This window comes from Ovis aries, chromosome 13, assembly GCF_016772045.2.
Source record: "Ovis aries strain OAR_USU_Benz2616 breed Rambouillet chromosome 13, ARS-UI_Ramb_v3.0, whole genome shotgun sequence".
NCBI classification, from domain to species: Eukaryota; Metazoa; Chordata; class Mammalia; order Artiodactyla; family Bovidae; genus Ovis; species Ovis aries.
Window position 1 is genome coordinate 53056866 of NC_056066.1, and position 23499 is coordinate 53080364.

The 23499-nt window shown below is 42.4% G+C and overlaps 1 protein-coding gene across 1 annotated transcript; it reads left to right on the forward strand.

The window, feature by feature from the left end:
* The first annotated feature begins 563 nt into the window (after nt 1-563).
* On the forward strand, nt 564-19539 carry LOC121816180 (tyrosine-protein phosphatase non-receptor type substrate 1-like). The gene is made up of 7 exons (XM_042229833.2): nt 564-762; nt 4249-4560; nt 5393-5713; nt 10002-10310; nt 17395-17721; nt 17831-17937; nt 18539-19539. Exons 1-6 carry the CDS (start codon nt 699-701, stop codon nt 17932-17934), a joined length of 1437 nt encoding a protein of 478 aa, XP_042085767.1. The 5' UTR covers nt 564-698; the 3' UTR covers nt 17935-17937; nt 18539-19539.
* Nucleotides 19540-23499: the final 3960 nt, after the last annotated feature.

A 23499-nucleotide genomic window follows, 5' to 3' on the forward strand; every position in this document is an offset into this window, starting at 1 on the left:
TCTGAACTATGCATGAGTGTCACCCTGAGCTGCTTTTATTTATGTCTGAGGGCTGCTCTCACATCGGCTCGGTCACATTTCTTCTGCCTGTTTCCCGTTTCTTTGGCAGAGCCCGCTGTTTTTGGACACTTGCTCTGTAATTGTCGAATAAATGGGTGATGAGGAATGAATAACTTCATGACACTTTTAGGAAAAAATTGTTGTGTCAGACCCTGTAGAAAGCCCAGTTCAAACTAGGCCGCTTCCAAACGCCAGCCATCCAACCAGCGTACTCTCAGTTCCACACTCACCATGGATGGCGCTGCTCCCTAGTCCCTGCCGAGCCATCTGGAAGGGGTGCAGCAAGGAACTCTTTTCTTCCTCCTCCAGCTCCGCATGCGGTCCCAGGCGGCTCCTTTCATGGGTCCTGTGTGTGTGCATGAGACAGTCAGCGCCCAGACCAGAGACAGCATGCGCCTCCCACTGGAGACCTCAGGCTTCCCTGAGGGCTTGGGGTTTGGAAGGGGATGTGGGCCACAGTGACCACTTCTCTCACTATGGCTCAAACCGCTGCTCCGGGCCTGGGGGTGGGCGGATAGTCAGGAGCTGCGAGGCCCACCCCAGGCTGTCAGGAGACCAGGCAGTGGCTCATCCAGGGCTCAGAGCCACAGCCAGCACTTGGAGCCAGCACGTTCTAGGGACGCTGGGCACCTCCTGCCATGACTGCTGCCCCTGGGCAGGCGCTGAGTGCCCTCCTGCTCACCCTCCTGCTGGGACTCACAGGTGAGCCTGAGCACTGCCCACAGAGACCCTCAGAGTGGGCAGGAATTACCCACCCCAGCCACTCTGCTGCAGGGGAGGCTGAGCTGAGCTGTTTGCCTGCCTGTCAGGGTGCTCTTTCCTATGTTTTCCTTAGTGTGGACCTTGTGGGTAATGGCGCTAAGGGAAGCTTTGGGGGCAGGAGGAGAAAGATGTGAAGGGAGGCGAAGAGCCTGGGGTCAGGTCAGGGGATGAAAGAGAAGCCCTGCACTACCCAGTATCCCTGACGTGAACTCTGGTCTGAGTGGCTATCGGATCTAGCTCAGAGAGGGTTAGGGGTGCAAAGACAGATGGACAGAGAGCCCCCAAATGATGGAGCCTCTGGCATCATGAAGAGAGTGCTGGACCCGCAGTCAGATGGGCATGCTTAACATCCCTCCTTAGTCATTCACAGGCATTGTGACCTTGTGCAACTCACTAAACCTCTCTGAGTCTCAGTTTCTTCTGGAAAGTGGGGGTAAAAATACCAGCCTCCCACAGCTGGGATGCAGTTGAAAATGAGCACACAGCCCCAGAAATGTTTTCTAATCCACAGGGCTCAGTGTGCAGGAGGGAAGATGATTATCATAGGATCTACTCAGAGGAGAGCACGATGCAGAGCTGAGTGCCAAGGGGACAGGCTCCCACAGCCTCCTGAGCTGCCCTCCACCCCCTGTGCTGTCACTGCTGCTTTATTTGCCCTGCCCTCCAACACATACCTGCCCATTTGTTCCTCCAGGGCAGGAGTCCTGTCTGACACATCTCTGTGTCCTCTCAGCATCCAAGTCACATCCTCACTCAAAGTAGAGGCTCGGGGAATGTAGCAAAGCCTCCCAGAGGTCCCTGCGCTCCGATCTCTGTAGGCTGTCCTGATGGGGAAGGAAGAGTCTAGCCCTGCAGTGGTCAGGATGACTCCAGAAGATAGATCCTGGGTGAGGAGCAGGAGTGCTGGGTCATCCTCCCAGCTTGTGAGGATGGATGAAGCTGCCTCCAACGGAGAGAGGCCCCTGTCCCTGGAGGTGAACAAGCAGAGGATAGAGGCTTAGGGGGAGTTAACAGGAAGGATCCGAGAAGGAGAGCCAGCCATGCCTTGCAGTGATTCTTGGCTTCTCTGTTACGTCCAAAGTGTAAATCTTGATTCCTCACCAAACCTCTCAGTTTCAGCTTAAAATGTCACCTCCTCCAGGAACCCTTTTCTGACCGCCTTTCCAGAAGAAGTCCTCCAGGCATTTTCTATGTCAGCACTCTTTGGGTTTCCCTGAAATCACTGAAGTGAGAAATAGATTTAAGGACTAGATTTGATAGACAGAGTGCCGGATGAACTATGGACGGAGGTTGGTGACATTGTACAGGAGACAGGGAGCAAGACCATCCCCAAGAAAAAGGAATGCAAAAAAGCAAAATGGCTGTCTGAGGAAGCCTTACAAATAGCTATGAAAAGAAGAGAAGTGAAAGGCAAAGGAGAAAAAGAAAGATACTCATTTGAATGCAGAGTTCTAAAGAATAACAAGGAGAGATAAGAAAGCCTTCCTCAGAGATCAATGCAAAGAAATAAAGGAAAACAATAGAATGGGAAAGACGAGAGATCTCTTCAAGAAAATTAGAGATACCAAGGGAGCATTTCATGCAAAGATGGGCACAATAAAGGACAGAAATGGTATGGACTTATCAGAAGCAGAAGATATTAAGAAGAGATGGCAAGAATACACGGAAGAACTGCACAAAAAAGATCTTCATGACCCAGATAATCACAAAGGTGTGATCACTCACACTCACCTAGAGCCGGACATCCTGGAATGTGAAGTCAGGTAGGCCTTAGGAAGCATCACTACGAACAAAGGTAGTGAAGGTGATGGAATTCCAGTTGAGCTATTTCAAATCCTGAAAGATGATGCTGTCAAAGTGCTGCACTCAATATGCCAGCAAATTTGGAAAACTCAGCAGTGGCCACAGGACTGGAAAAAGTCAGTTTTCATTCCAATCCCAAAGAAAGGCAATGCCAAAGAATGCGCAAACTACCGCACAATTGCACTCATCTCACATGCTAGCAAAGTAATGCTCAAAATTCTCCAAGCCAGGCTTCAGCAATACATGAACTGTGAACTTCCAGATGTTCAAGCCGGTTTTAGAAAAGGCAGAGGAACCAGAGATCAAATTGTCAATATCCGCTGGATCATTAAAAAGCAAGAGAGTTTCAGAAAAGCATCTATTTCTGCTCTATTGACTATGCCAAAGCCATTGACTGTGTGGATCACAATAAACTGTGGAAAATTCTGAAAGAGATGGGAATACCAGACCACCTGACCTGCCTCTTGAGAAACCTGTATGCAGGTCAGGAAGCAATAGTTACTACTGGACATGGAAAAACAGACTGGTTCCAAATAGGAAAAGGAATTTGTCAAGGCTGCATATTGTCACCCTGTTTTTTTAACTTATATGCAAAGTACATCATGAGAAACGCTGGGCTAGAAGAAGCACAAGCTGGAATCAAGATTGCCGGGAGAAATATCAATAACCTCAGATATGCAGATGACACCACCTTTATGGCAGGAAGTGAAGAACTAAAGAAACTCTTGATGAAAGTGACAGAGAATGAAAAAGTTGGCTTAAAGCTCAACATTTAGAAAACTAAGATCATGGCATCTATCTGGTCCCATCACTTTATGGGAAATAGATGGGAAACAGTGGAAACAGTGGCTGACTTTATTTTCCTGGGCTCCAAAATCACTGCAGGTGGTGATTGCAGCCATGAAATTAAAAAACACTTACTCCATGAAAGGAAAGTTATGACCAACCTAGACAGTATATTAAAAAGCAGAGATATTACTTTGCCAACAAAGGTCCATTTAGTCAAGGCTATGGTTTTTCCAGTGGTCATGTATGGATGTGAGAGTTGGACTATAAAGAAAGCTGAGCACCGAAGAATTGATGCTTTTGAACTGTGGTATTGGAGAAGACTCTTGAGAGTCCCTTGGACTGCAAGGAGATCCAACCAGGCCATCCTAAAGGAGATCAGTCTCAGGTGTTTATTGGAGGGACTGATGTTGAAGCTGAAACTCCAATACTTTGGCCACCTGATGCGGAGAGCTGACTCATTGGAAAAGATCCTGATGCTGGGAAAGATTGAGGGCAGGAGAAGAAGGGGACGACAGAGGATGAGATGGTTGTGTGGTATCACCAACACAATGAACATGGGTTTGGGTGGACTCGAGAGTTGGTGATGGACAGGGAGGCCTGGTGTGCTGCAGTTCATGGGTCACAAAGAGTTGGACATGACTGAGCGACTGAACTGAACTGAAATCACTGAGGCCCAGTTGTAATTTTATATTTATTTGTTTACTTTTTAGCATCTGTTGGTTCCCTGAGCTGGAACCAGACAAGATATATAGTTAGTCCCCATGGCCACACACACCATGTCGGCAGTGGGATGCATGGGCTCTCAGCATGCACTCACAGCCATCTCTTTCCTAGGTGGGCAGCCCTCCATCTCTCTGGTGGGCCCGACTCGCAGGACAACCCCTGAGAATCCAGTGCCTTTCAACTGTACTGCTGGTCCCTTCAACTCCTCAGACTTCAATGTCACCTGGATGAAGGACAGAGATGAGCATCCAGCCTCGGCTCAGCGCCTAGTGACCGACAACAAAGGCAATTACTCCATCACCAGTAAGGTGTGGGTGACCCTGTTCCACCAAGATATCTTGTCGGAGATAACCTGCGAAGTCATGCACCGGGGCCTGGCCAAGCCCTTGCGGAGGAGCATGAACCTCTCCCGGGTGCTCCAAGGTGAGAGGGCGGGAGGCTGGGTGGGGGGGCGTGGCTTTCTCAGTGTTTTGCACAAAGCCCCATTTCACAGTTGGGAAATTGGAATTCCGCCTCACAATGTCTGATCCCAGGGTAGCATTATTAAAGACACTGGTTTCAGGGGCCGGATATCTGGGTTTAGTCCTGACTGTACCACTTCATGATCTGTGTGCTCCTTTGGAAGTTACTGAGCCTCCTTGTGCCTCAGTTTCCCCTTAGAATGAGAATAAATTATCACCTACCTTGTAGGTTGCATGTGAGGATTAAATGAACTATTTCTTGTGAAGCACCTAGAACACTGCTTGTCACAAGGAAAATCGTTTATGTATATTTGATTTTATTATTATTGTCTGGATTAAGCTTCCATCCCAAACATCTTTCTTCTATTAATACCATTACTATTTTTTACCTTTAAATATGTATTATTTATTCAACACAAATGAATTAATTCATCCATGAATATTTACTGTGTGGCAGGCACTGTTCTGGGTGGTAGGGATATAGAAATGAATATCAAGTTAAGTCCTGGTTCTCATGAAAATCATAGTTTATAATTCTTAAAATATTTCATGATATGAAATGTTTCAAATGCACAGGGAGTAACATAGCAAACACCCACGTACTATTAGCCATATTTAGTGAATGTTAGCACTTAGCTCTATTTGCCTTACATTGAGCATACAAGAAAAAAATTTTTTTTAAGGTAACTAATTTAAGAATGAGAGTTCTAGGGTTGGTTCCTGGGAAAGAAAGACATAGAGGGCAGAGGGGCAGGGATAATTCAGAAGATGTTCCCTTCTGTTTCTGTGTTTAGTTGTCCCCACCCTGAAGATCACCGCCCAGCCCTCTGCAGTGCAAATTCGTGTGCATCAGAGAGTGAATCTCACATGTCATGTGAGCCGCTTCTATCCCTCCCACCTGCATCTCACCTGGATGGAGAACAGGCACAAGGTGCAGACCGTGGAGTCCCCCCAGGTCACCAGAAACCCAGACGGGACCTACTCTCTGCAGCACACCTGGCAAGTAGAGGCTACGCTGGATGGGAGAGAGTTTGCCTGCTGGGTGGTCCAGGATGAGCAGCCCCCAGTCCAGGCCAACATCACCCTGCGGGCTCAGGCATCCAGACTGGGGAAAGGTGGGTACAGCCCCTCTGCGCAGCCTGGCTGGGAAAGTCAGGTGTGAAAACACTTGCCATCTGCCTGGAGTGCAGACAGCAGTGGGTCAGGGACTCAAGGCAGCAAGGGGTGAAGGTGAAGGAAGAGAAGGTGCCCTGGGATTGTAATAAAACTCTCAAGAATTCATCCCCAAACTCCACTCCTCCTTCCCCTGTTAGTCTCTCAGTCGTGACCCTTTGTGACTCTTTGTGACCCTATAGACTGTAGCCTACCTGGCTCCTCTGTCCATAGGGTTTCCCAGGCAAGAAAACTGAAGTGGGTTGCCATTTCCTCCTGCAGGGGATCTTCCCGACCCAGGGAGTGAACCCCGGGTTTCCTGCATTGCAGGCAGATTCTTTACCATCTGAGCCAGCAGGGAAGCCCTCCAACCCCTGCATCCTTTTTAAGAAGGAGGAGTGGGACTTCCTTCTTCAATTCCAAGCACTCTTCAGATTGAAAGCTCTCTGTTTTAACACTTAGGTACAGGAAACAGTAGATACTAAGGACAGCTAGAAATCAAAATCCCTTCCAGAAAGGTGATAATCAAGACAGGTTCATCTGACAGTTTCTAGGAGTCGATTTTAAAGAGCGGTCAGAATTCTTAACAGGATTACCTGGGAAGTTGGAGGGTGCAGGGGCAGGATTCTCACTGTCTCTATTTTTTTGCTCTCTATCACTTTTGCTCATTTGTTTGCTCTCTATCACTTCTGCCTCAGGCGATTTTTTCTCTTTTCTCCCCTCCTCTGTCCCTCATTTTTCTTTTCCTTCCCTTTTTCCTCTTCCTCTCCCTTGTTGTTGTTTTAGTTGCTAAGTCATATCTGACACTTTTTTGACCACATGGACTATAGCCTTGCAGGTTCCTCTGTCCGTGGGATTTCCCAGGTAAGAACACTGGAGTGGGTTGTCATCTCCTTCTCCAAAGAATCTTCCCCACCAGGGATTGAACCCAGGTCTCCTGCATTGGTAGATGAATTCTTTATCACTGAGCCACAAGGGAAGCCCCTTTCTCTCTGTGTATGCTTGCTAAGTTGCTTCAGTTGTGTCTGACTCTTTGCAACCCTGTAGACTTTGCCCACCAGGCTCCTCTGTCCATGGGAATTCTCCACGCAAGAATACTGGAGTGGGTTGCCAGGTCCTTCTCCAGGGGATCTTCCTAACCCAAGAACTGAACCCGTATTTCTAATGTCTACCTGCATTGGCAGGCGGGCTCTTTAACACTGGAGAAGGAAATGGCAACCCACTCCAGTATTCTTGCCTGGAGAATCCCATGGACGGAGGAGCCTGGTGGGCTAGAGTTCATGGGGTCGCAAAGAGTCGGACACAACTGAGCGACTTCACTTCACTTCACTTCCACTTGTGACTCTTATCTTCTAAATCTAAATCTATCTTCCCCTCTGTACCTTTTGTGTGCTAGATGACATTCTCCACTAGAGGGAGCTGCCCACCAGCCCTTCAAACCCTGGGGCCAGATCTGCTTTCCCTGGTCCTGGTGAATCAGCTTGGGAGAATGAGTGACTCAGCCAGAGGGGCTGTGTTGGGGAGAGGAGGAGAGACGGGAATATTGGAAATGGCCAGACCTTGACTGGCCAAGGGTGAACCAGAATCCACTGACAGCTCTCCAGAACAGCAGGAAGTGGGATAAGATAACTCCCTACAGGCAGTGCGAGCTGCTTGGTCTGCAGCACCAGCAAAAGGGCAGACAGGTTGCTGGGCTGCAAAACCACACATCCTCACAACAGGAGCACTGACCCTGCATTCGATCTCTTCCTGAAAGAACTGGCCTTTTCTGCTAACTCCAAGAATTCCCAGGGGCAATGAGCCTATTACCTTTTGACTTCTCCGTGGCCTTTTTATTCTTGTCTACAGGAAATAAGAAAAATGTCCACCCAGCGGGATATACAGATCTATGTGAAAAACTCCAAACAGCTCCTTTCTGACCAGAAGCAAGTTATATTATTTCGTTTTTTACTCATGCTGAGGCTTTTCTCTCTGTCTTATTTTTCCCCTTCGCCTGCATACAAGTATCTGACCCACTACTGCAAGGTTAGCCCCCTGAGAACATCACTTTGATTCTCCCACCCCTCTGTGCAGCTGTTTGATGTGCCCTCCGGTCTGCAGTGGGGAAAGGGCAGCTTCCTTTTCTGGCATCAGGCCCTCTTCTGTGTGGTGTTAAGGCGCTTTTGCTGCAACACCTCAGCCTGACTCCTAAACCCCTTCTTCAGCTCCCACCCCTTACACACTCCCAGTCTGTGCATCTGGTCATGTTCACTGACTCCTGTAGAGCACTTCGTGTGTGCCAGGCATCCTCACATATGTTGTCTGACATAATAAAATTGGGACAGACAGGAGAGGAGTAGGTCTCAGGCATCTCAAATAGTAGTACTTGGATTCGAAGGCAAGGCTGTCTGCTCACCAGTTCAACGTGTTTTCAGAGATTTTTTTTCCCTCCATCCTGCCTAGGCATACAAATATTAGTGTTATCTCAAGTCTTTTGTAAATTTCCCTCTTAAATACTCTGTATCGTATTTATTTCCTTCTGAACTGCCATATCTCCCCACATCATTCCGTTCTCATAGTTGGCCCTGAAACTATGGGACCTCTTCCAAGTCCCGACAGGGATTCTGTCCATTTAGGCCTCTCCTCTGCGCTGAGACTCTCTCAGCCCTGAAGCAGACACTGGCTCTTATTTTTTGAGTGGCCAGATTTCAGAGTCAAATGGATTGGCATCACCTGGCAGGGTTGCCATGGGCATTCTGCAACCTCAGGCAAAGCACTGCCCTTCCTGAGCTCCGTTTCCTCCTCTCAGCGAGAACAGTTATGCCCTCCAGGTGGGAACCAGCTAGGGCTCCTTCCTTTGACCCATGCTTGGCATCTAGATATTGCGGTGCACAGAGGGTGCTCTATGATGATCGTGATGGCAGTCTCTCTGATGCCCAGACCATGCTGGGTTGAAAGCAGGAAAATGCTGAAGTTCACTAATTACTATGGGGAAGCTATGGAGAAACAGAGGCAGCGTCAGTGTAACAGAAAGAGCCCTTGACTTGGAGTCTGTGATGGGAATGTGAGTTCTGTTTGCTGTGAGGCCCTTGGGTGAGTTACTAACCTTCTCAGCCTTTTTTCCTTTAACATTAGGAATACAATTAAAAATAATTATTTAGGTGACTGTTGTGAGTATTTGATGATAATAATTATCATTTGGGGCTTCCCTGGTGTCTCAAATGGTAAAGAATCTGCCTGCGATGTGGGAGACCCAGGTTCGATCCCTAGGTTGGGAAGATACCCTGGAGAAGGAAGTGGCAACCCACTCCATCATTCTTGCCTGGAAAATCCCATTGACAGAGGAACCTGGTGAGCTCCACATGGTCACAAAGAGTCGGACATGACTGAGCAACTAACACTCACACTCACACAATTGTGTTTATAGAGTGATTATAAATGATAATTATTTATAATTATCTCATATGTTTTGCTAGTTATTGTACATGATTTTTAAACTAACACTGGGTATTAAGAATCATCCCCATATCACAGATGAGGAAACTGAGTTAAGTTGTCATGCAGTGGAAGGACTGGGAATGCAAATTTGGGCTGAGTGTGACCCCAAAGCCTATGCTCCTACCCCTTCTCTGTGCTGTTGTTGTTGTTGTTGTTCAGTTGCCAAGTTGTGTCCAACTCTTTGCAACCCCATGAACCGCAGCCACCAGGCCTCCCTGTCCCTCACCATCCCCTGGAGTTTGCCCAAGTTCATGTCCATTAAATTCTCTGTGCTGCCTGCCTTCGTATGACCTGTCCTGAGAGCAGTGATACACCCTTCCCTGTCCCAGGACTGAGGGAAGAGCTGAGTCTGGCCACTGAGCGCAGACGCTGAGTCCTTACTTTCTGGCTAAGAACCCTGGCTCTACTGGCCAGTTTTGGAACTTAGACAAGGTACTTAGGCTCTGGACCTCAGTGTCTTCATCAGCAAAACGAGAATAGGAGCAGCTCCCTCCTCCTAGGTTTGCAGTGAGGACTAGGGTTAGGTCTCAAAGTCAGCAAGCAGGGCTGTGAGGTGAGGGTGGGAGTCAGGTCTCTTTGCAAACTGCTGTTGTCCCTGTAGCTTCATTTGTTTGGCCTCTGATATCAGCTTCATAGTTGAACTCCTGTCAGAATGTAACCTAGAAACACGGTGGAAGACGAGACAGTGAGGCTTGTCAGTGGAGATGCTGAGATTTGGTTCGCACTGGGTTTGGGCTCCTCTGCATCTTCTCACAGGCTGGGTCTCCTCTACAGGCATGAGCAGCTACTCTTCTGCCCTTCAAGGCCCCTTTCAGCGCTCTGAGCCAGGCACAAACATCCAACTGACCTTCACGTCCTCTGGATTCTCTACAGGTCAGGTTACTGTGACCTGGCTTAAAAATTCCCACCAGCTATTAAAGTCCCAGACCAGCGTCCACCCTCGTGGAGACATCTACAATGTGACCAGCCGTGTGCTCCTCCTTCTGGAGGCTGACGACGTGCATTCCCTTGTCCACTGCCAAGTCAAGCACATGTCCACCCTGGTTTCCCAGAAAACCATCAGACTGGAGCAGTACCTCCGTGGTAAGGATGTTCTCTTTGTCCAGATGGCTTAGTGCAGAGTCGGGCTGGAAGTTTCCTGAGTCTTGGTTTCCTTGACTGATACATGGGGCATCCCCTCACTTTGCTGTGGCAAGAATTCAGCATAATGAAACTGGTAAAGTAATTAACACATCTCTGGCTCATATGAATCACAGAGAAGTGGCAATTGTTATTATTCACATTTACTATTCATATCACCTCTCAGAACTCAGTTTCTTCAGCTGTAAAATGGAGACAAAATATTCAATTTTATTATATTAATTAATATATATTAATTTTATATATATATAAATTTATAATTTTTATATGAATCAAATTTAAAGGCCTTTGTGAACTTCTAAATTTTAGGTAGAATGATGACTGTTTTTATCTTTACTCATATGTAGGGAAGGGCCCAATTTTCTTTTTTTTTTTTTAGACCATTCACATTTTTTTAAAATATAAATTTATTTAATTGGAGGCTAATTACTTTACAATATTGTATTGCTTTTGCCATACATCAACATGAATCCACCATGGGTGTACACGTGTTCCCAATCCTGAACCCCCTTCCACCTCCCTCCCCATACCATCCCTCTGGGTCATCCCAGTGCACCAGCCCCGAGCATCCTGTATCATGCATCGAACCTGGACTGGCGATTCATTTTACATATGATATTATACATGTTTCAATGCCATTCTCCCAAATCATCCCACCTTTGCCCTCTCCCACAGAGTCCAAAAGACTGTTCTATACATCTGTGTCTCTTTTGCTGTCTTGCATACAGAGTTATCGTTACCATCTTTCTAAATTCCATATATATGCATTAGTATACTATATTGGTGTTTTTCTTTCTGGCTTACTTCACTCTGTATAAGAGGCTCCAGTTTCATTCACCTCATTAGAACTGATTCAAATGTATTCTTTCTAATGACTGAGTAATACTCCATTGTGTATATGTACCACAGCTTTCTTATCCATTCATCTGCTGATGGACATCTAGGTTGCTTCCATTGTAAACAGTGCTGTGATGAACATTGGGGTACATGTGTCTCTTTCTATTCTGGTTTCCTCGGTGCGTATGCCCAGCAGTGGGATTGCTGGGTCATAAGGCAGTTCTATTTCCAATTTTTTAAGGAATCTCCACACTGTTCTCCATAATGGCTGTACTAGTTTACATTCCCACCAACAGTGCAAGAGGGTTCCCTTTTCTCCACACCCTCCCAAGCATCTATTGCTTGTAGACTTTTGGATAGCAGCCATTCTGATTGGCATGAAATGGTACCTCATTGTGGTTTTGATTTGCATTTCTCTGATAATGAGTGATGTTGAGCATCTTTTCATGTGTTTGTTAGCCATCTGTATGTCTTCTTTGGAGAAATGTCTGTTTAATTCTTTGGCCCATTTTTTGATTGGGTCATTTATTTTTCTGGAATTGAGCTGCAGGAGTTGCTTGTATATTTTTGAGATTAATTCTTTGTTAGTTGCTTCATTTGCTATTAGTTTCTCCCATTCTGAAGGCTGTCTTTTCACCTTGCTTATAGTTTCCTTTGTTGTGCAGAAGCTTTTAACTTTAATTAGGTCCCATTTGTTTATTTTTGCTTTTATTTCCAATATTCTGGGAAGTGGGTCATAGAAGATCCTGCTGTGATTTATGTCAGAGAGTGTTTTGCCTATGTTATCCTCTAGGAATTTTATAGTTTCTGGTCTTACATTTAGATCTTTAATCAATTTTGAGTTTATTTTTGTGTATGCCTGGTAGGCTGCAGTCCATGGGGTCACTAAGAGTCGGACACGACTGAGTGACTTCACTTTCATGCACCGGAGAAGGAAATGGCAACCCACTCCAGTGTTCTTGCCTGGAGAATCCCAGGGACAGGGGAGCCTTGTGGGCTGCCATATATGGGGTCGCACAGAGTCAGACACAACTCTGTTACAAAGTGTTCTAGTTTTTATAAGAACATTCTTTTACAAGTGGTTGACCAGTTTCCCCAGCACCACTTGTTAAAGAGATTATTTTTTCTCCATTGTGTATTCTTGCCTCCTTTGTCAAAGATAAGGTGTCCATAGGTGCGTGGATTTATCTCTGGGCTTTCTATTTTGTTCCATTGATCTATATTTCTGTCTTTGTGCCAGTACCATACTGTCTTGATGACTGTGGCTTTGTAGTAGAGCCTGAAGTCAGGCAGGTTGATTCCTCCAGTTCCATTCTTCTTTCTCAAGATTGCTTTGGCTATTCAAGGTTTTTTAATATTTCCATACAAATTGTGAAATTATTTGTTCTAGCTCTGTGAAAAATACCATTGGTAGCTTGATAGGGACTGCATTGAATCTATAGATTTCTTTGGGTAGTATACTCATTTTCACTATATTGATTCTTCCGATCCATGAACACAGTATATTTCTCCATCTATTAGTGTCCTCTTTGATTTCTTTCACCAGTGTTTTATAGTTTTCTATATATGGGTCTTTTGTTTCTTTAGGTAGATATATTCCGAAGTATTTTATTTTTCCCATTGCAATGGTGAATGGAATTGTTTCCTTAATTTATCTTTCTGTTTTCTCATTATTAGTGTATAGGAATGCAAGGGATTTATGTGTGTTGATTTTATATCCTGAAACTTTACTATATTCATTGATTAGCTCTGGTAATTTTCTGGTGGAGTCTTTAGGGTTTTCTATGTAGAGGATCATGTCATCTGTGAACAGAGTTTTACTTCTTCTTTTCCAGTTTGGATTCCTTTTATTTCTTTTTCTGCTCTGATTGCTGTGGCCAAAACTGCCAATTTTCATCTGTATTTTTTACAGAAGGTTGATTTTGATTTTCTTGGCCTGGATGAGGCCTTGTTGCTGCTGCTGCTGCTCAGTCGCTTCAGTTGTGTCTGACTCTGTGCGACCCCATATATGGCAGCCCACAAGGCTCCCCTGTCCCTGGGATTCTCCAGGCAAGAACACTGGAATGGGTTGCCATTTCCTTCTCCAATGGATGAAAGTGAAAAGTGAAAGTGAAGTCACTCAGTCGTGTCTGACTCTTAGTGACCCCCATGGACTGCAGCCTACCAGGCTCCTCCCTCTATGGGATTTTCCAGGCAAGAATACTGGAGTGGGTTGCCATTGCCTTCTCTGTGATCAGGCCTTGACTGGTCTGCAAATAAGATGATTTGAAATTCTTTCATATCATGCCTAATAGGAGCTTAGTGATCACCTCATTATTTGCAACAACTTTAAAGCCCAGAAAAGATAAGTGAGTTGTCCAAGATTGCATGCACAGCAGTAAAATTAATTTTTAAAATATTTATAGGACTTTAAAGTTAACAAAATATTTTCCTCATTTTATGCTATTCTTGTGGAAGAAAATACATCATTTTACATGGATAAAATATTGATATTAATGACTCAAGTGAGCACAGGACATTATCAATATACACACTTGTGTGGATTGGCTTATTTAATATGTACAACCGCTCTGTACTGCTTATCCCATTCATGGTTTTATAGAAAGAAACTGAGTTTGTAAGAAGTGAAGGTTGCCTGAGGATATGAAGCTGCTTAGTGAGAGAACTTGGATGTGAATTCAGGTTTTTCGGACTCCACTATTCACCAGCTGTGGGACCTCCTGCTGGTTGTTTAAGTTCTCTGAGTGTTGGGATTGCTGACTGTAAAACAGGAAAATGATACTGCAGGGACTCCTCCTTATCTGAAAAATTTTTATATAATTCTCTGGAGTTAGAACAATTGTATAGAGAAGCAAATAGATAATAAGAATATTCACCATAAATTGATTATTTATAAATTATATTAATCAAACTAACAAAAATTAAACACAGAAAAAAAATATTAAAAGCAGCAAGGAAAAAGCAACAATAAGCATACAGGAGAATCCCCATAAAGTTAACAGCTGATCTTTCTGCAGAAATTCTGCAGGCCAGAAGGAAGTGGCAGGATATATTTAAAGTAATGACAGAGAAAAACCTACAGCCAAGATTACTCTACACAGCAAGGGTCTCATTCAGCTTCAGTGGAGAAATCAAAAGCTTTTCAGACAAGCAAAAGTTAAGAGAATGCAGCACCACCAAACCAGATTTACAACAAATGCTAAAGGAACTTCTCTAGCCAGGAAACACAAGAGAAGAAAAAGACCTATAAAAACAAATCTAAAACAATTAAGAAAATGCTAATAGGAACATATATATTAATAATTACTTTAAATGTAAATGGATTAAATGCTCCAACTAAAAGACACAGACTGAATGGATAAAAAAGAAGACCTATATATATGCTGTATGCAAGAGACCCACTTCAGACCTTGGGACACATGCAGACTGAAAGCGAGGAGATGGAAAAATAGATTAACCTCCTCTTTAAATCCTCACTGCTCAACACTGCCTGCATCAGATTGGGCTTGCCATTACAGAAATAATTTTGTGCTGTTGTCTGGATTTCCTTGGAGGCAAAGCCTGAAACGAAGTGTTAGGTGCAGGTGGTTGGGAGATGATTCAGTGAGACTGGGATAAGAGATGGAGTGAGTGACACAAGGAAGAAGGGACACTCCAGAAAAGGTGAGTTATTGACCTGGGGGCCCCTGTGGATGACTGGGGCTCACTGCCACTGGGGACCCTCTGAGAAACTCTATAGACTATTCCTCAGGAGTGTCTGAGGAGGGAGGGGGGAGGCTGGAATGTGCCTTCATGGGCTGCTGGGTGGCATTTCATGGTTGTGGAGAAATTCAGATGCAGAGCATTGAGGAAGAGCTTCAGGAATCTGAAATGGAATGTGGTACAACTCATCACTGCTGGGCTGAGATCAGGTGGCTACAAGAGGTAGTGTGGAGCCCAGAAACCCTCTGCTTTAGGAGGAGGGTCTTTCCTTGACTGAAGTATGGCAAGCATCAGACCACACCATGCAATTAGAACCCTAATACACTGTTGCTAAGTGAAATCAGAGATTTGGCAAAGTGTATTTCAAGTAATTGATATAAATGATGTTTGAGAACTGCTGGGGTCTCAGGTGAATCTTCTGGCCTTTAAAGATGAAAGAAGAAGGAAAAAATTCTATGATCCTAATGATTCTGTGGGCACTTTGAAAGATAACATTTTGAGTTTAAAATGCCCCTTAAAATTGACAGAATAGTCAAATGATTTCAAATAATTTTTAAAAATTAACTTTTAGGTTGTGAGTGTGAAATTTGAAATGTAGGGTTTGATGGTATTGGCATAAGTTTTCTAGGAAAATATTACGCCAACTTCCTTACACTCCCAACACTTGTTTCTTCTAAAAGTTGGTGCATAGTTGTCATTATATGCTGCTGCTGTGCTCAGTTGCTTCAGTTGTGTCCAACTCTTTGCAACTCCATGGACTGCAACCTGCTGGGCTCCTCTGTCCATGGAATTCTCCAGGCAAGAATACTGGAGTGGGTTGCCATGCCCTCCTCCAGGGGATCTTCCCAACCCAGGGATTGAACCTCTGTCTCCTGCATTGCAGGCAGATTCTTTATCACTGAGCCAGTGGGGAAACCCAGTTGTCATTATATTCTATGTTTAATGAAAAGGTAAATTAAATAAAATTACTTGTATAATTGAAATGTTTTTCAAGTTCAAGTTTGAATCAATTCCTTTTTGACAATTTCATTGAAATGGAGGCCTGAGTTGTGTAGGGTCCTTCTACTGGCTTTTTGTTGTCTTTTCCGATACCAAGTAGCACTTTGTGTTTATACCATTTGGTTGTGAAGAATAAATAGCACGTGCACAGTGACGCAAGCTCTGTTCTCAGCACATGGGAGCAAATGTCATCAGCTGGGTTTTGGTCTCGGTCCTCCTGACATTGTCCTGAATATCTTGCAGCCCAGAGAACTCACTGGTGACTAGAATGGTCTATCTGAGACCCTCCATGCTCTTATTGGTCCTTGTCAGCCCCATGGCACTTGCTTGATGGTACCTTGTTCTGGCCTGTCCTCCACAGGCACTGCCTAGTTACTAGGCCATCACAATCCCTTCTCTGGATTCTGCTCTTTTCTTGGTAGGAATCCCTGCCTGTGGGCTGAAGCGGAAAGATTGACAAGAGATAGGGACATTCTAGGGATGGTGACAGGGACATACTGGGGATGGTGTCTTGCTTGGCTGTTCCACCCATGAGCAGCATCATAGATGCAAGCATATAGGTCGAGGTGAATTGAGTATAAAAGAAATAATATTTGGGGAACAAACATGCTCTTAGTTCTTTCAAATTGTACTACATGAGGAGTTATTTTCTCTACCCTAGACCAAGAGCCAAAGTCTGTATAACTAGACCCCTCAAGCTTAGACAATTTCGAATAAGAGTATGGGAAATAAAGAGAAGGTGATGGGCACAAGGTCTTGCATTTGCCAGCGGTGTCAGTGCAGGGACCAGAATCTGATGCTCACATCCCTTACTTTAATTTAGTTCTGTGTATTCCTATGAATTCTACTGAAACCCTTAATGTTTGTTTGTTTGTTTTAATTTTTAAATTTCTCCAATTTTCTTTAGTATGCATACATTGTCTTCACAGCTGAAAAGTCTGGTTGAAAAAATTCTAGAAATTGTTAGGTCATAATTCCCAGGAGCCTGCAGTCATAAATGATTATAGCCTTATAGTTTGGGTGTCAGCATAGCGAATGTTAAAACATACTGTCTCTGGTAGAACCCCTGCTTTGCCACTTGTGACCTTGGGTAAATACTTAACTTCTCTAAAAGTAACCTCCTTTCTATGTCAACTATTAGTATCCTGCAGTCATGAAGATTAGAGGCTAGGAATCTTCATCAAGTCAATCTTCATCAAGTCATAGAGTAAGTCAACTGATTCATAGGTTCTTAAATGAAATCCAGGTTCAACTTTTCCTATTGAATGTCCACAGTGGAAAAGAAAGGAAAGATTAAGATGACTTCATCATTCCATGCTTCCGTCCAAGCATGCATTCACTCACGCACTTACTTATGCATGCATTTATTAACCAACACCTAACTCCTCTATTGTAGGCCCTGGGCAGAGGACCCCTATCTTTAGGGAGCTTGCCAGTTCCCATGGTGAACTTCCTATAGTAATTGTCTGCTTTCTTTGGGCTGTGACAGTTCCCCCTACAGTGACTGTGTCCCAGTCTTCACAATCCTTGGACGTGGTGGCAGTTACCTGCCATGTGCAGAGATTCTATCCACAGAATGTGCATCTCAGCTGGTTGGAGAACTGCCATACATTCAAGAGAGCTGTGCAACCCTCGCCCAAGCAGAATAGTGATGGTACCTATACCTTGGAAAGCTTGCATTTGGTGAATGCCTCAGTGTGGGAGTCTGAACGTGTACTTACCTGTAAAGTGCAGCATGAGACCCAGCCTCCCATCCAAGCCAGCCTCATACTGTCCACAGCAGTGCAGGACACATACAAACTCCTTGGGAGCACAGGTAAGCTTACCTCTACACCTGTGAACAACTGGGTCACCTCTGTCTCCAAGTAGAATGAGGTATTAACTCAGAGTCCCGTTTGATATCTCCTCTGCCCCTTGTCCCTTAGGTCCAGAGATGCCTGCCTTTTTGATGGCTTTCCTCCTGGGCTTCAAAGTGGTGCTGGTGATCAGTTTCATAGCCACCTATTTCCACAGGTGGTGGAACCTGTAACAGGTGAGGTGGTGGCAGTCTTATTCTTTAGGGAGGGAGATCAGAGCCACCTTCCTGGGGTGGCAAGAAGAGTCAGAGCAAGCTCAAAAGTCATATGGCAATCCAGCTTCAAGGGAGAGATGGGAACAGACTTATTTTCTCCAAATGTGTCTTGGAATTCCAGAGACTTCCAACTCTCATTATTTTGTGCCCAGGAATATGAAGTTTTTACAATTAAGTTAGTTGGGACCCTGCAGGTGAGAGTCCAAGGTATGCAGGACCCTGGAGGTGAGGGTCCACAGTCAAAAAAGTTTTGAGACCCAGACTCCAAAAAGCCCTTCCATAGACTGTTGTATATTATGTTATACAACATGGAATGTTGTATATCCTTGGAATGAATAAGGAAAGTATTACTAAAATCAACTTATGGAACCTATCTTGGGCACTTGAATGTGCTGTGTAATAATACAGATGGATGTGGGTATGGGAGAGAGTTCAGAAGTCAAAAAGAGGTGTTTGGGGCTTCATTCCTCATCAGCACCATGAACCCAGGCCAAGCAAAGTGCCTCCCATACCATATGTGCTCAAAAACACTTGTGGAGTCAATGAATGTTTTTCCCTACAGGTCCTACATACTCTGTGATACACTGCCTCCCTCCCTGTGCAAGGGGTTCAAGTGGAAAAAGCTACAAGGACTGGAGATGACTCAAGATTTCCCATCCTTCACTCTGCTTTCCCCACCTCCAACATGAACACACTCCCTTCCACACATTCTCCTATGTGCCTTCTCTCTGACCTTTGGAATTGAGTCAAGGATGGACATTGGTCCTGTTGATCCAGAATGTCTGGACCCTGATGCACTGAGCTTCAAACTGGCCCTGCCTCCACCCCAAAGAGAATCAAGTAGATCAAGAAAACAGGTTTCCATTGTGCCCCTGCTCATGAACCCTTAATTTTCAGAGCACTTTTTACTTTTACCCAGAGCTTTTGCAATCGTGATTTCATTTTAACACACATGTATTTTAAATCACTAAGTTGAATAAAATTTTTCTATTCTGAAATTTATGATATAAAAATATCCACATAACTACCTACCATGCTATGTTTGCAGACTGTTAACATTTTGCTATTGCGATCTGTTGTTCCTTTGAAAATTACTGTACTAGATTTTGTATTCATAGTCTCAATCATGATTTTATGCTTCTACAACATATGTATAAATCCTTAAGCAATATATAACATTACTTGCATGTTTTAACTTTTGTATAAATGTTATTATACTGTATACAGTCTGCTGGAACTTTTAGTTTTTTATACTCAACACAGCTTTTTTTATTCATAAATTCATAAATGAATGTATACATTCATTTATGTAGCTTAATTTTATTAATTTCCACTGCTTTATAAGTTCTACTGTGACAGTATGCCACAACGTATTGATTTTTCTTGTGATGGATATTAGATATTTATGTAATGTCTTGCTAGTAGAATTTTGCACACATATTTTTGTATTTGTTTCTTGGGCATATATGGGAGAGTTCCTCTTCGACTGGTGTGTCCATAAAGTGGACTCTTGGTATCGTTTGGAGCTTTTGTTATACATTAAAAAAAACATTTTCAAATCTTGATCAAGTTTTGCTCTTTCTATTTATGCCTTTGATCTCATTGTGTATGTGTGTGTGTGTGTGTGTATTACAGGTGGGGATATTATTGGGATCTTACATATATATTTTTTTGATCTCCACTGCCCCTTTTCCATATATCAAGTTCCCATAAATTTCTGGTTCTTTTACTGATTTTATTTTGTTCCATTCTGCTACTTGTCTATTTCTCTGACCGAACTACCCTAGAATAGCTTCATAAGCTTTAATGCCTTGGCTGGGCACATCTTCCCACCTTTTCTTTCGTTTCTTCCTTTCTTTCTTTGGCTGCACTGGGTCTTAGCTGTGGCACATGGGGTCTTCAGTGCAGCATGTAGGCTTTCTCTACTTGTGAAGCATGGACTCCAGAGTGGGCAGGCTCAGCAGTTGTGGCATGTGACTTTAGTTGCCCTGTGGCATATGGGATCTTAGTTCTCTGACCAGGGATTGAACCTACATCCCTGTATTGCAAGCAGGTCCTTAACCAGTGGACTACCAGGGAAGTCCCTTCCCACCTTTTCTTGTTATTCAAAACTGTCATGGCTATTTCTGGCCCAAACACATTTTATTTTACTTTATTTTCTGCTTTTTAGAGATTGAAGTATACTTGATTTAAAATAGTATGTTAGTTTTAAGTGTATAACATAGTGATTCAAGACTTTGTAGCTTATATTCCATTTAAAATTACAAAAATGGCTTTATTTTTTCATGCTGTGCAATGTACCCTTCTAACTTTTTAATCATATACATATTAGTTCACAATTTTTCATCCCCTTTCCCCTCCCCACTTGTAATTACTATTTGTTCTCTATATCTGTGAGTCTGTTTCTGTTCTGTCATATACATTCATTTATTTTTTAGACTCCATGTATGAGTATTTGTCCTTCTCTGTCTGACTTACTTCACTAAACACAATACCCTGCAGGTCCACTCACATTGTTGCAAATGGCAGAATTTCATTTTTTTAAAATGACTCTGTAATATTCCATTCCAGGAATATTCCACATATGTATAGTGCATATATTCCATTCCATACATATATATACACATATATGTATATATATATATATCCCACATCTTTCTTATCCATTCATCTGTTAAGTTACTTCCATATATCAGATATTATAAATAACACTGCTATGAACATTGGGGGTGCATGTATCTTTCCCAATTAGTATTTATTTTCCATTCAGATAGAATGGAAGGGCTGGGTTATATGATAGTTCTGTTTTTAGTTTTTTGAGGAATCTTCATACTGTTTTTCATAATGGCTGCATCAATCCTACCAAGAGTGTACTCTGATTCCCTTTTCTCCACATCCTCACTAGCATTTGTTATTTGTAGAATTTGGGGTAATGGACATTTTGACAGGTATAAGTAAGCATTTGTAGTTTTAATTTGCATTTCTCTCTAGTGATTAGCAAAGTTGAGCATCTTTTCATGTACCTATTGGCCATCTGTCTGTCTTCTTTGGAAAAATGTCTGCTCGGATTTTCTGTCCATCTTTTAATTAGGTTGTGTTTTTTTTTTTTTATATTGAGCTGTATGGTCTCATATTTTGGATATTGTGCATGTCTTAGTCGCCCAGTCACGTCCTACTTTTTACAACCCCATGGACTGTAGCCTGCCAGGCTCCTCTATCCATGAAATTCTCCAGACTAGAACACTGGAGTGGGTAGCCTTTCCCTTCTCCAGGGGATCTTTCCAACCTAGGAATCAAACCCAGGTCTCTGGCATTGCAGGTGGACTCTTTACCAGCTGAGCCACCAGGGAAACCCATATTTTGGATATTAACTATGTATTAAATATAGATTAAAAACTCCTTATTGGTCATATTATTTGCAAATATTTTCCTCCATTTAATAGGCTATCCTTTTGTTTTCTCAGTGATTTCCTTTGCTGTGCAAAAGCTTTTAATTTTATTTAGGACTCAATTTTTTTTTTTAATTTTTGCTTTTGTTTCTTTTCCTGAAGGAGATAGATCCATAAGATATTGCTTCAATTTATGTCAAAGAGTGTACTATATTCTCCTCTAGGAATTTTATGATTTCAGGTTTTACATTTAGTTCTTTAATCCAGTTTGAGTTTATTTGTGTATGTGGTGTGAAGGAATGTTCTAATTTCATTCTTTCATATGTAGCTATCCAATTTTCCCAGTACCATCTATTGAAGAGACTGTCTTTTCTCTACTGTATATTTTTGCATTCTTTGTCGTAGATTACTTGACCATAGTGCATAGTTTAATCTCTAGTCTCTCTATTCCATTCCATTGATCTATGTGTTTATTTTATGCCATTACCATGCTGCTTTGCTTATTGTCAATCTGTAATATAGTCTGAAGTGAAAAAGCATGATACCTCCAGCTTTGTTCTTTTTTCTCAAGATTGCTTTGGAAATTCAGGATCTATCTGGTTCCATATAAATTTTAGGGTAATTTTTCTATGTCTGTGAAAAATGTCATAGATATTTTGATAAGGATTGCATTAAATCTGTAGATTATATTGGGTAGTATGGACATTTTAACAATATTAATTCTTATAATATAAGAACATGGGATATCTTTCCATTTCTTTGCATCATCTTCAATTTCCTTCCTCAGTGTTTTATAGATTTCAGAGTGAAGATCTTTCATCTCCTTGTATAAGTTTATTCCTAGGTATTACATTCTTTTTGATGATATTTTAAATGAGATTGTTTTCTTTTCTCTTCTGATAGTTCATTGTTGGTGTCTAGAAAAGCAAAAGTATTTCTGCATGTTAATCTTGTATCCTGAAACTTTACTGATAACTTTTTTAGTTTTGTCTATATAGTATTATGTCATTTGAAAATAATGACAATTTTTCTCTCTTTCCTTCTCATTTTAATGCCTTTTATTTCTTTTTCTTCTCCAATTGCTGTGGCTAGGACTTCCAATATTATGTTAAATAGAACTGGTAAGAATGGGAATCCTTGTCTTGTTCCTGAATTTAGTGGGAAGACTTTCAGCTTTTCACCATTGAGTATGATGTTAGCTGTGGGTTTGTCATAAATGGCCTTTATTTTGTTGAGATATATTACCTCCATGCCAACTTTGATAAGAGCTTTTATCATGAATGGATGTTAAATTTTGTTAAAGGCTTTTTCTCTGTATGTTGAGATGATCATGGGATTTTTATCCTTCCTTTTTTTATGTGGTATATTGCATTGATAGACTTGTGAATGTTAAGCTATCTTCATATCCCTGCCATAAATACCACTTGATCATGGTATATGATCTTTCTAATATATTGTTGAATCATTTGCTAATATTTTGTTGAATATTTTTGTCTCTATATTTATCATGGATATGGGACTGTAATTTTCTTTTTTGTACTGTGTTTGTTGCATTTTCCTGTCCAGGGTATTGTGCTGCATAGAATGAATTTAAAAGTATTCCATCCTCTTTAATCTTTGGAATAGTTTGAGAAGGATAGCATTAGCTCTTCTTTATATTTTTGATGGAATTCCCACGTGAAGCCATCTGGTCTTGGACTTTAGGTGTGCTGTGAGTTTTAAAATTACAAAGCCAATTTCACTACCCACGATCAGTGCTCAGATTATCTATTTCTTTCTAATTTCAGTCTGATTCAGTTGTATGCCTCTAGAAATTTGTCACTTTCTTCTAGATTGTCTAATTTGTTGGCATATAGCTGTTCATAATATTACCATGATATTTTGTATCTCTGTGATACCAGTTGTTATTTCTCTTTCATCATTTCTTTCTTTTTTCTGCTCCTTTAAGTTTTTTCCTTTTGTTTTTATTACAAATAGTATTAAAATAAAAGATTTACATGAATTTATCAGGCTTTAGGTGTTCCGAAAATCTTTTTCATCATTTCTTATTTTGTTTATTTCAGTTCACTATCTTTTCTACTTTTGAGCCTGGCTCAAGGTTTATCAATTTCATTAGTTTTTTCAAAAAATCAAC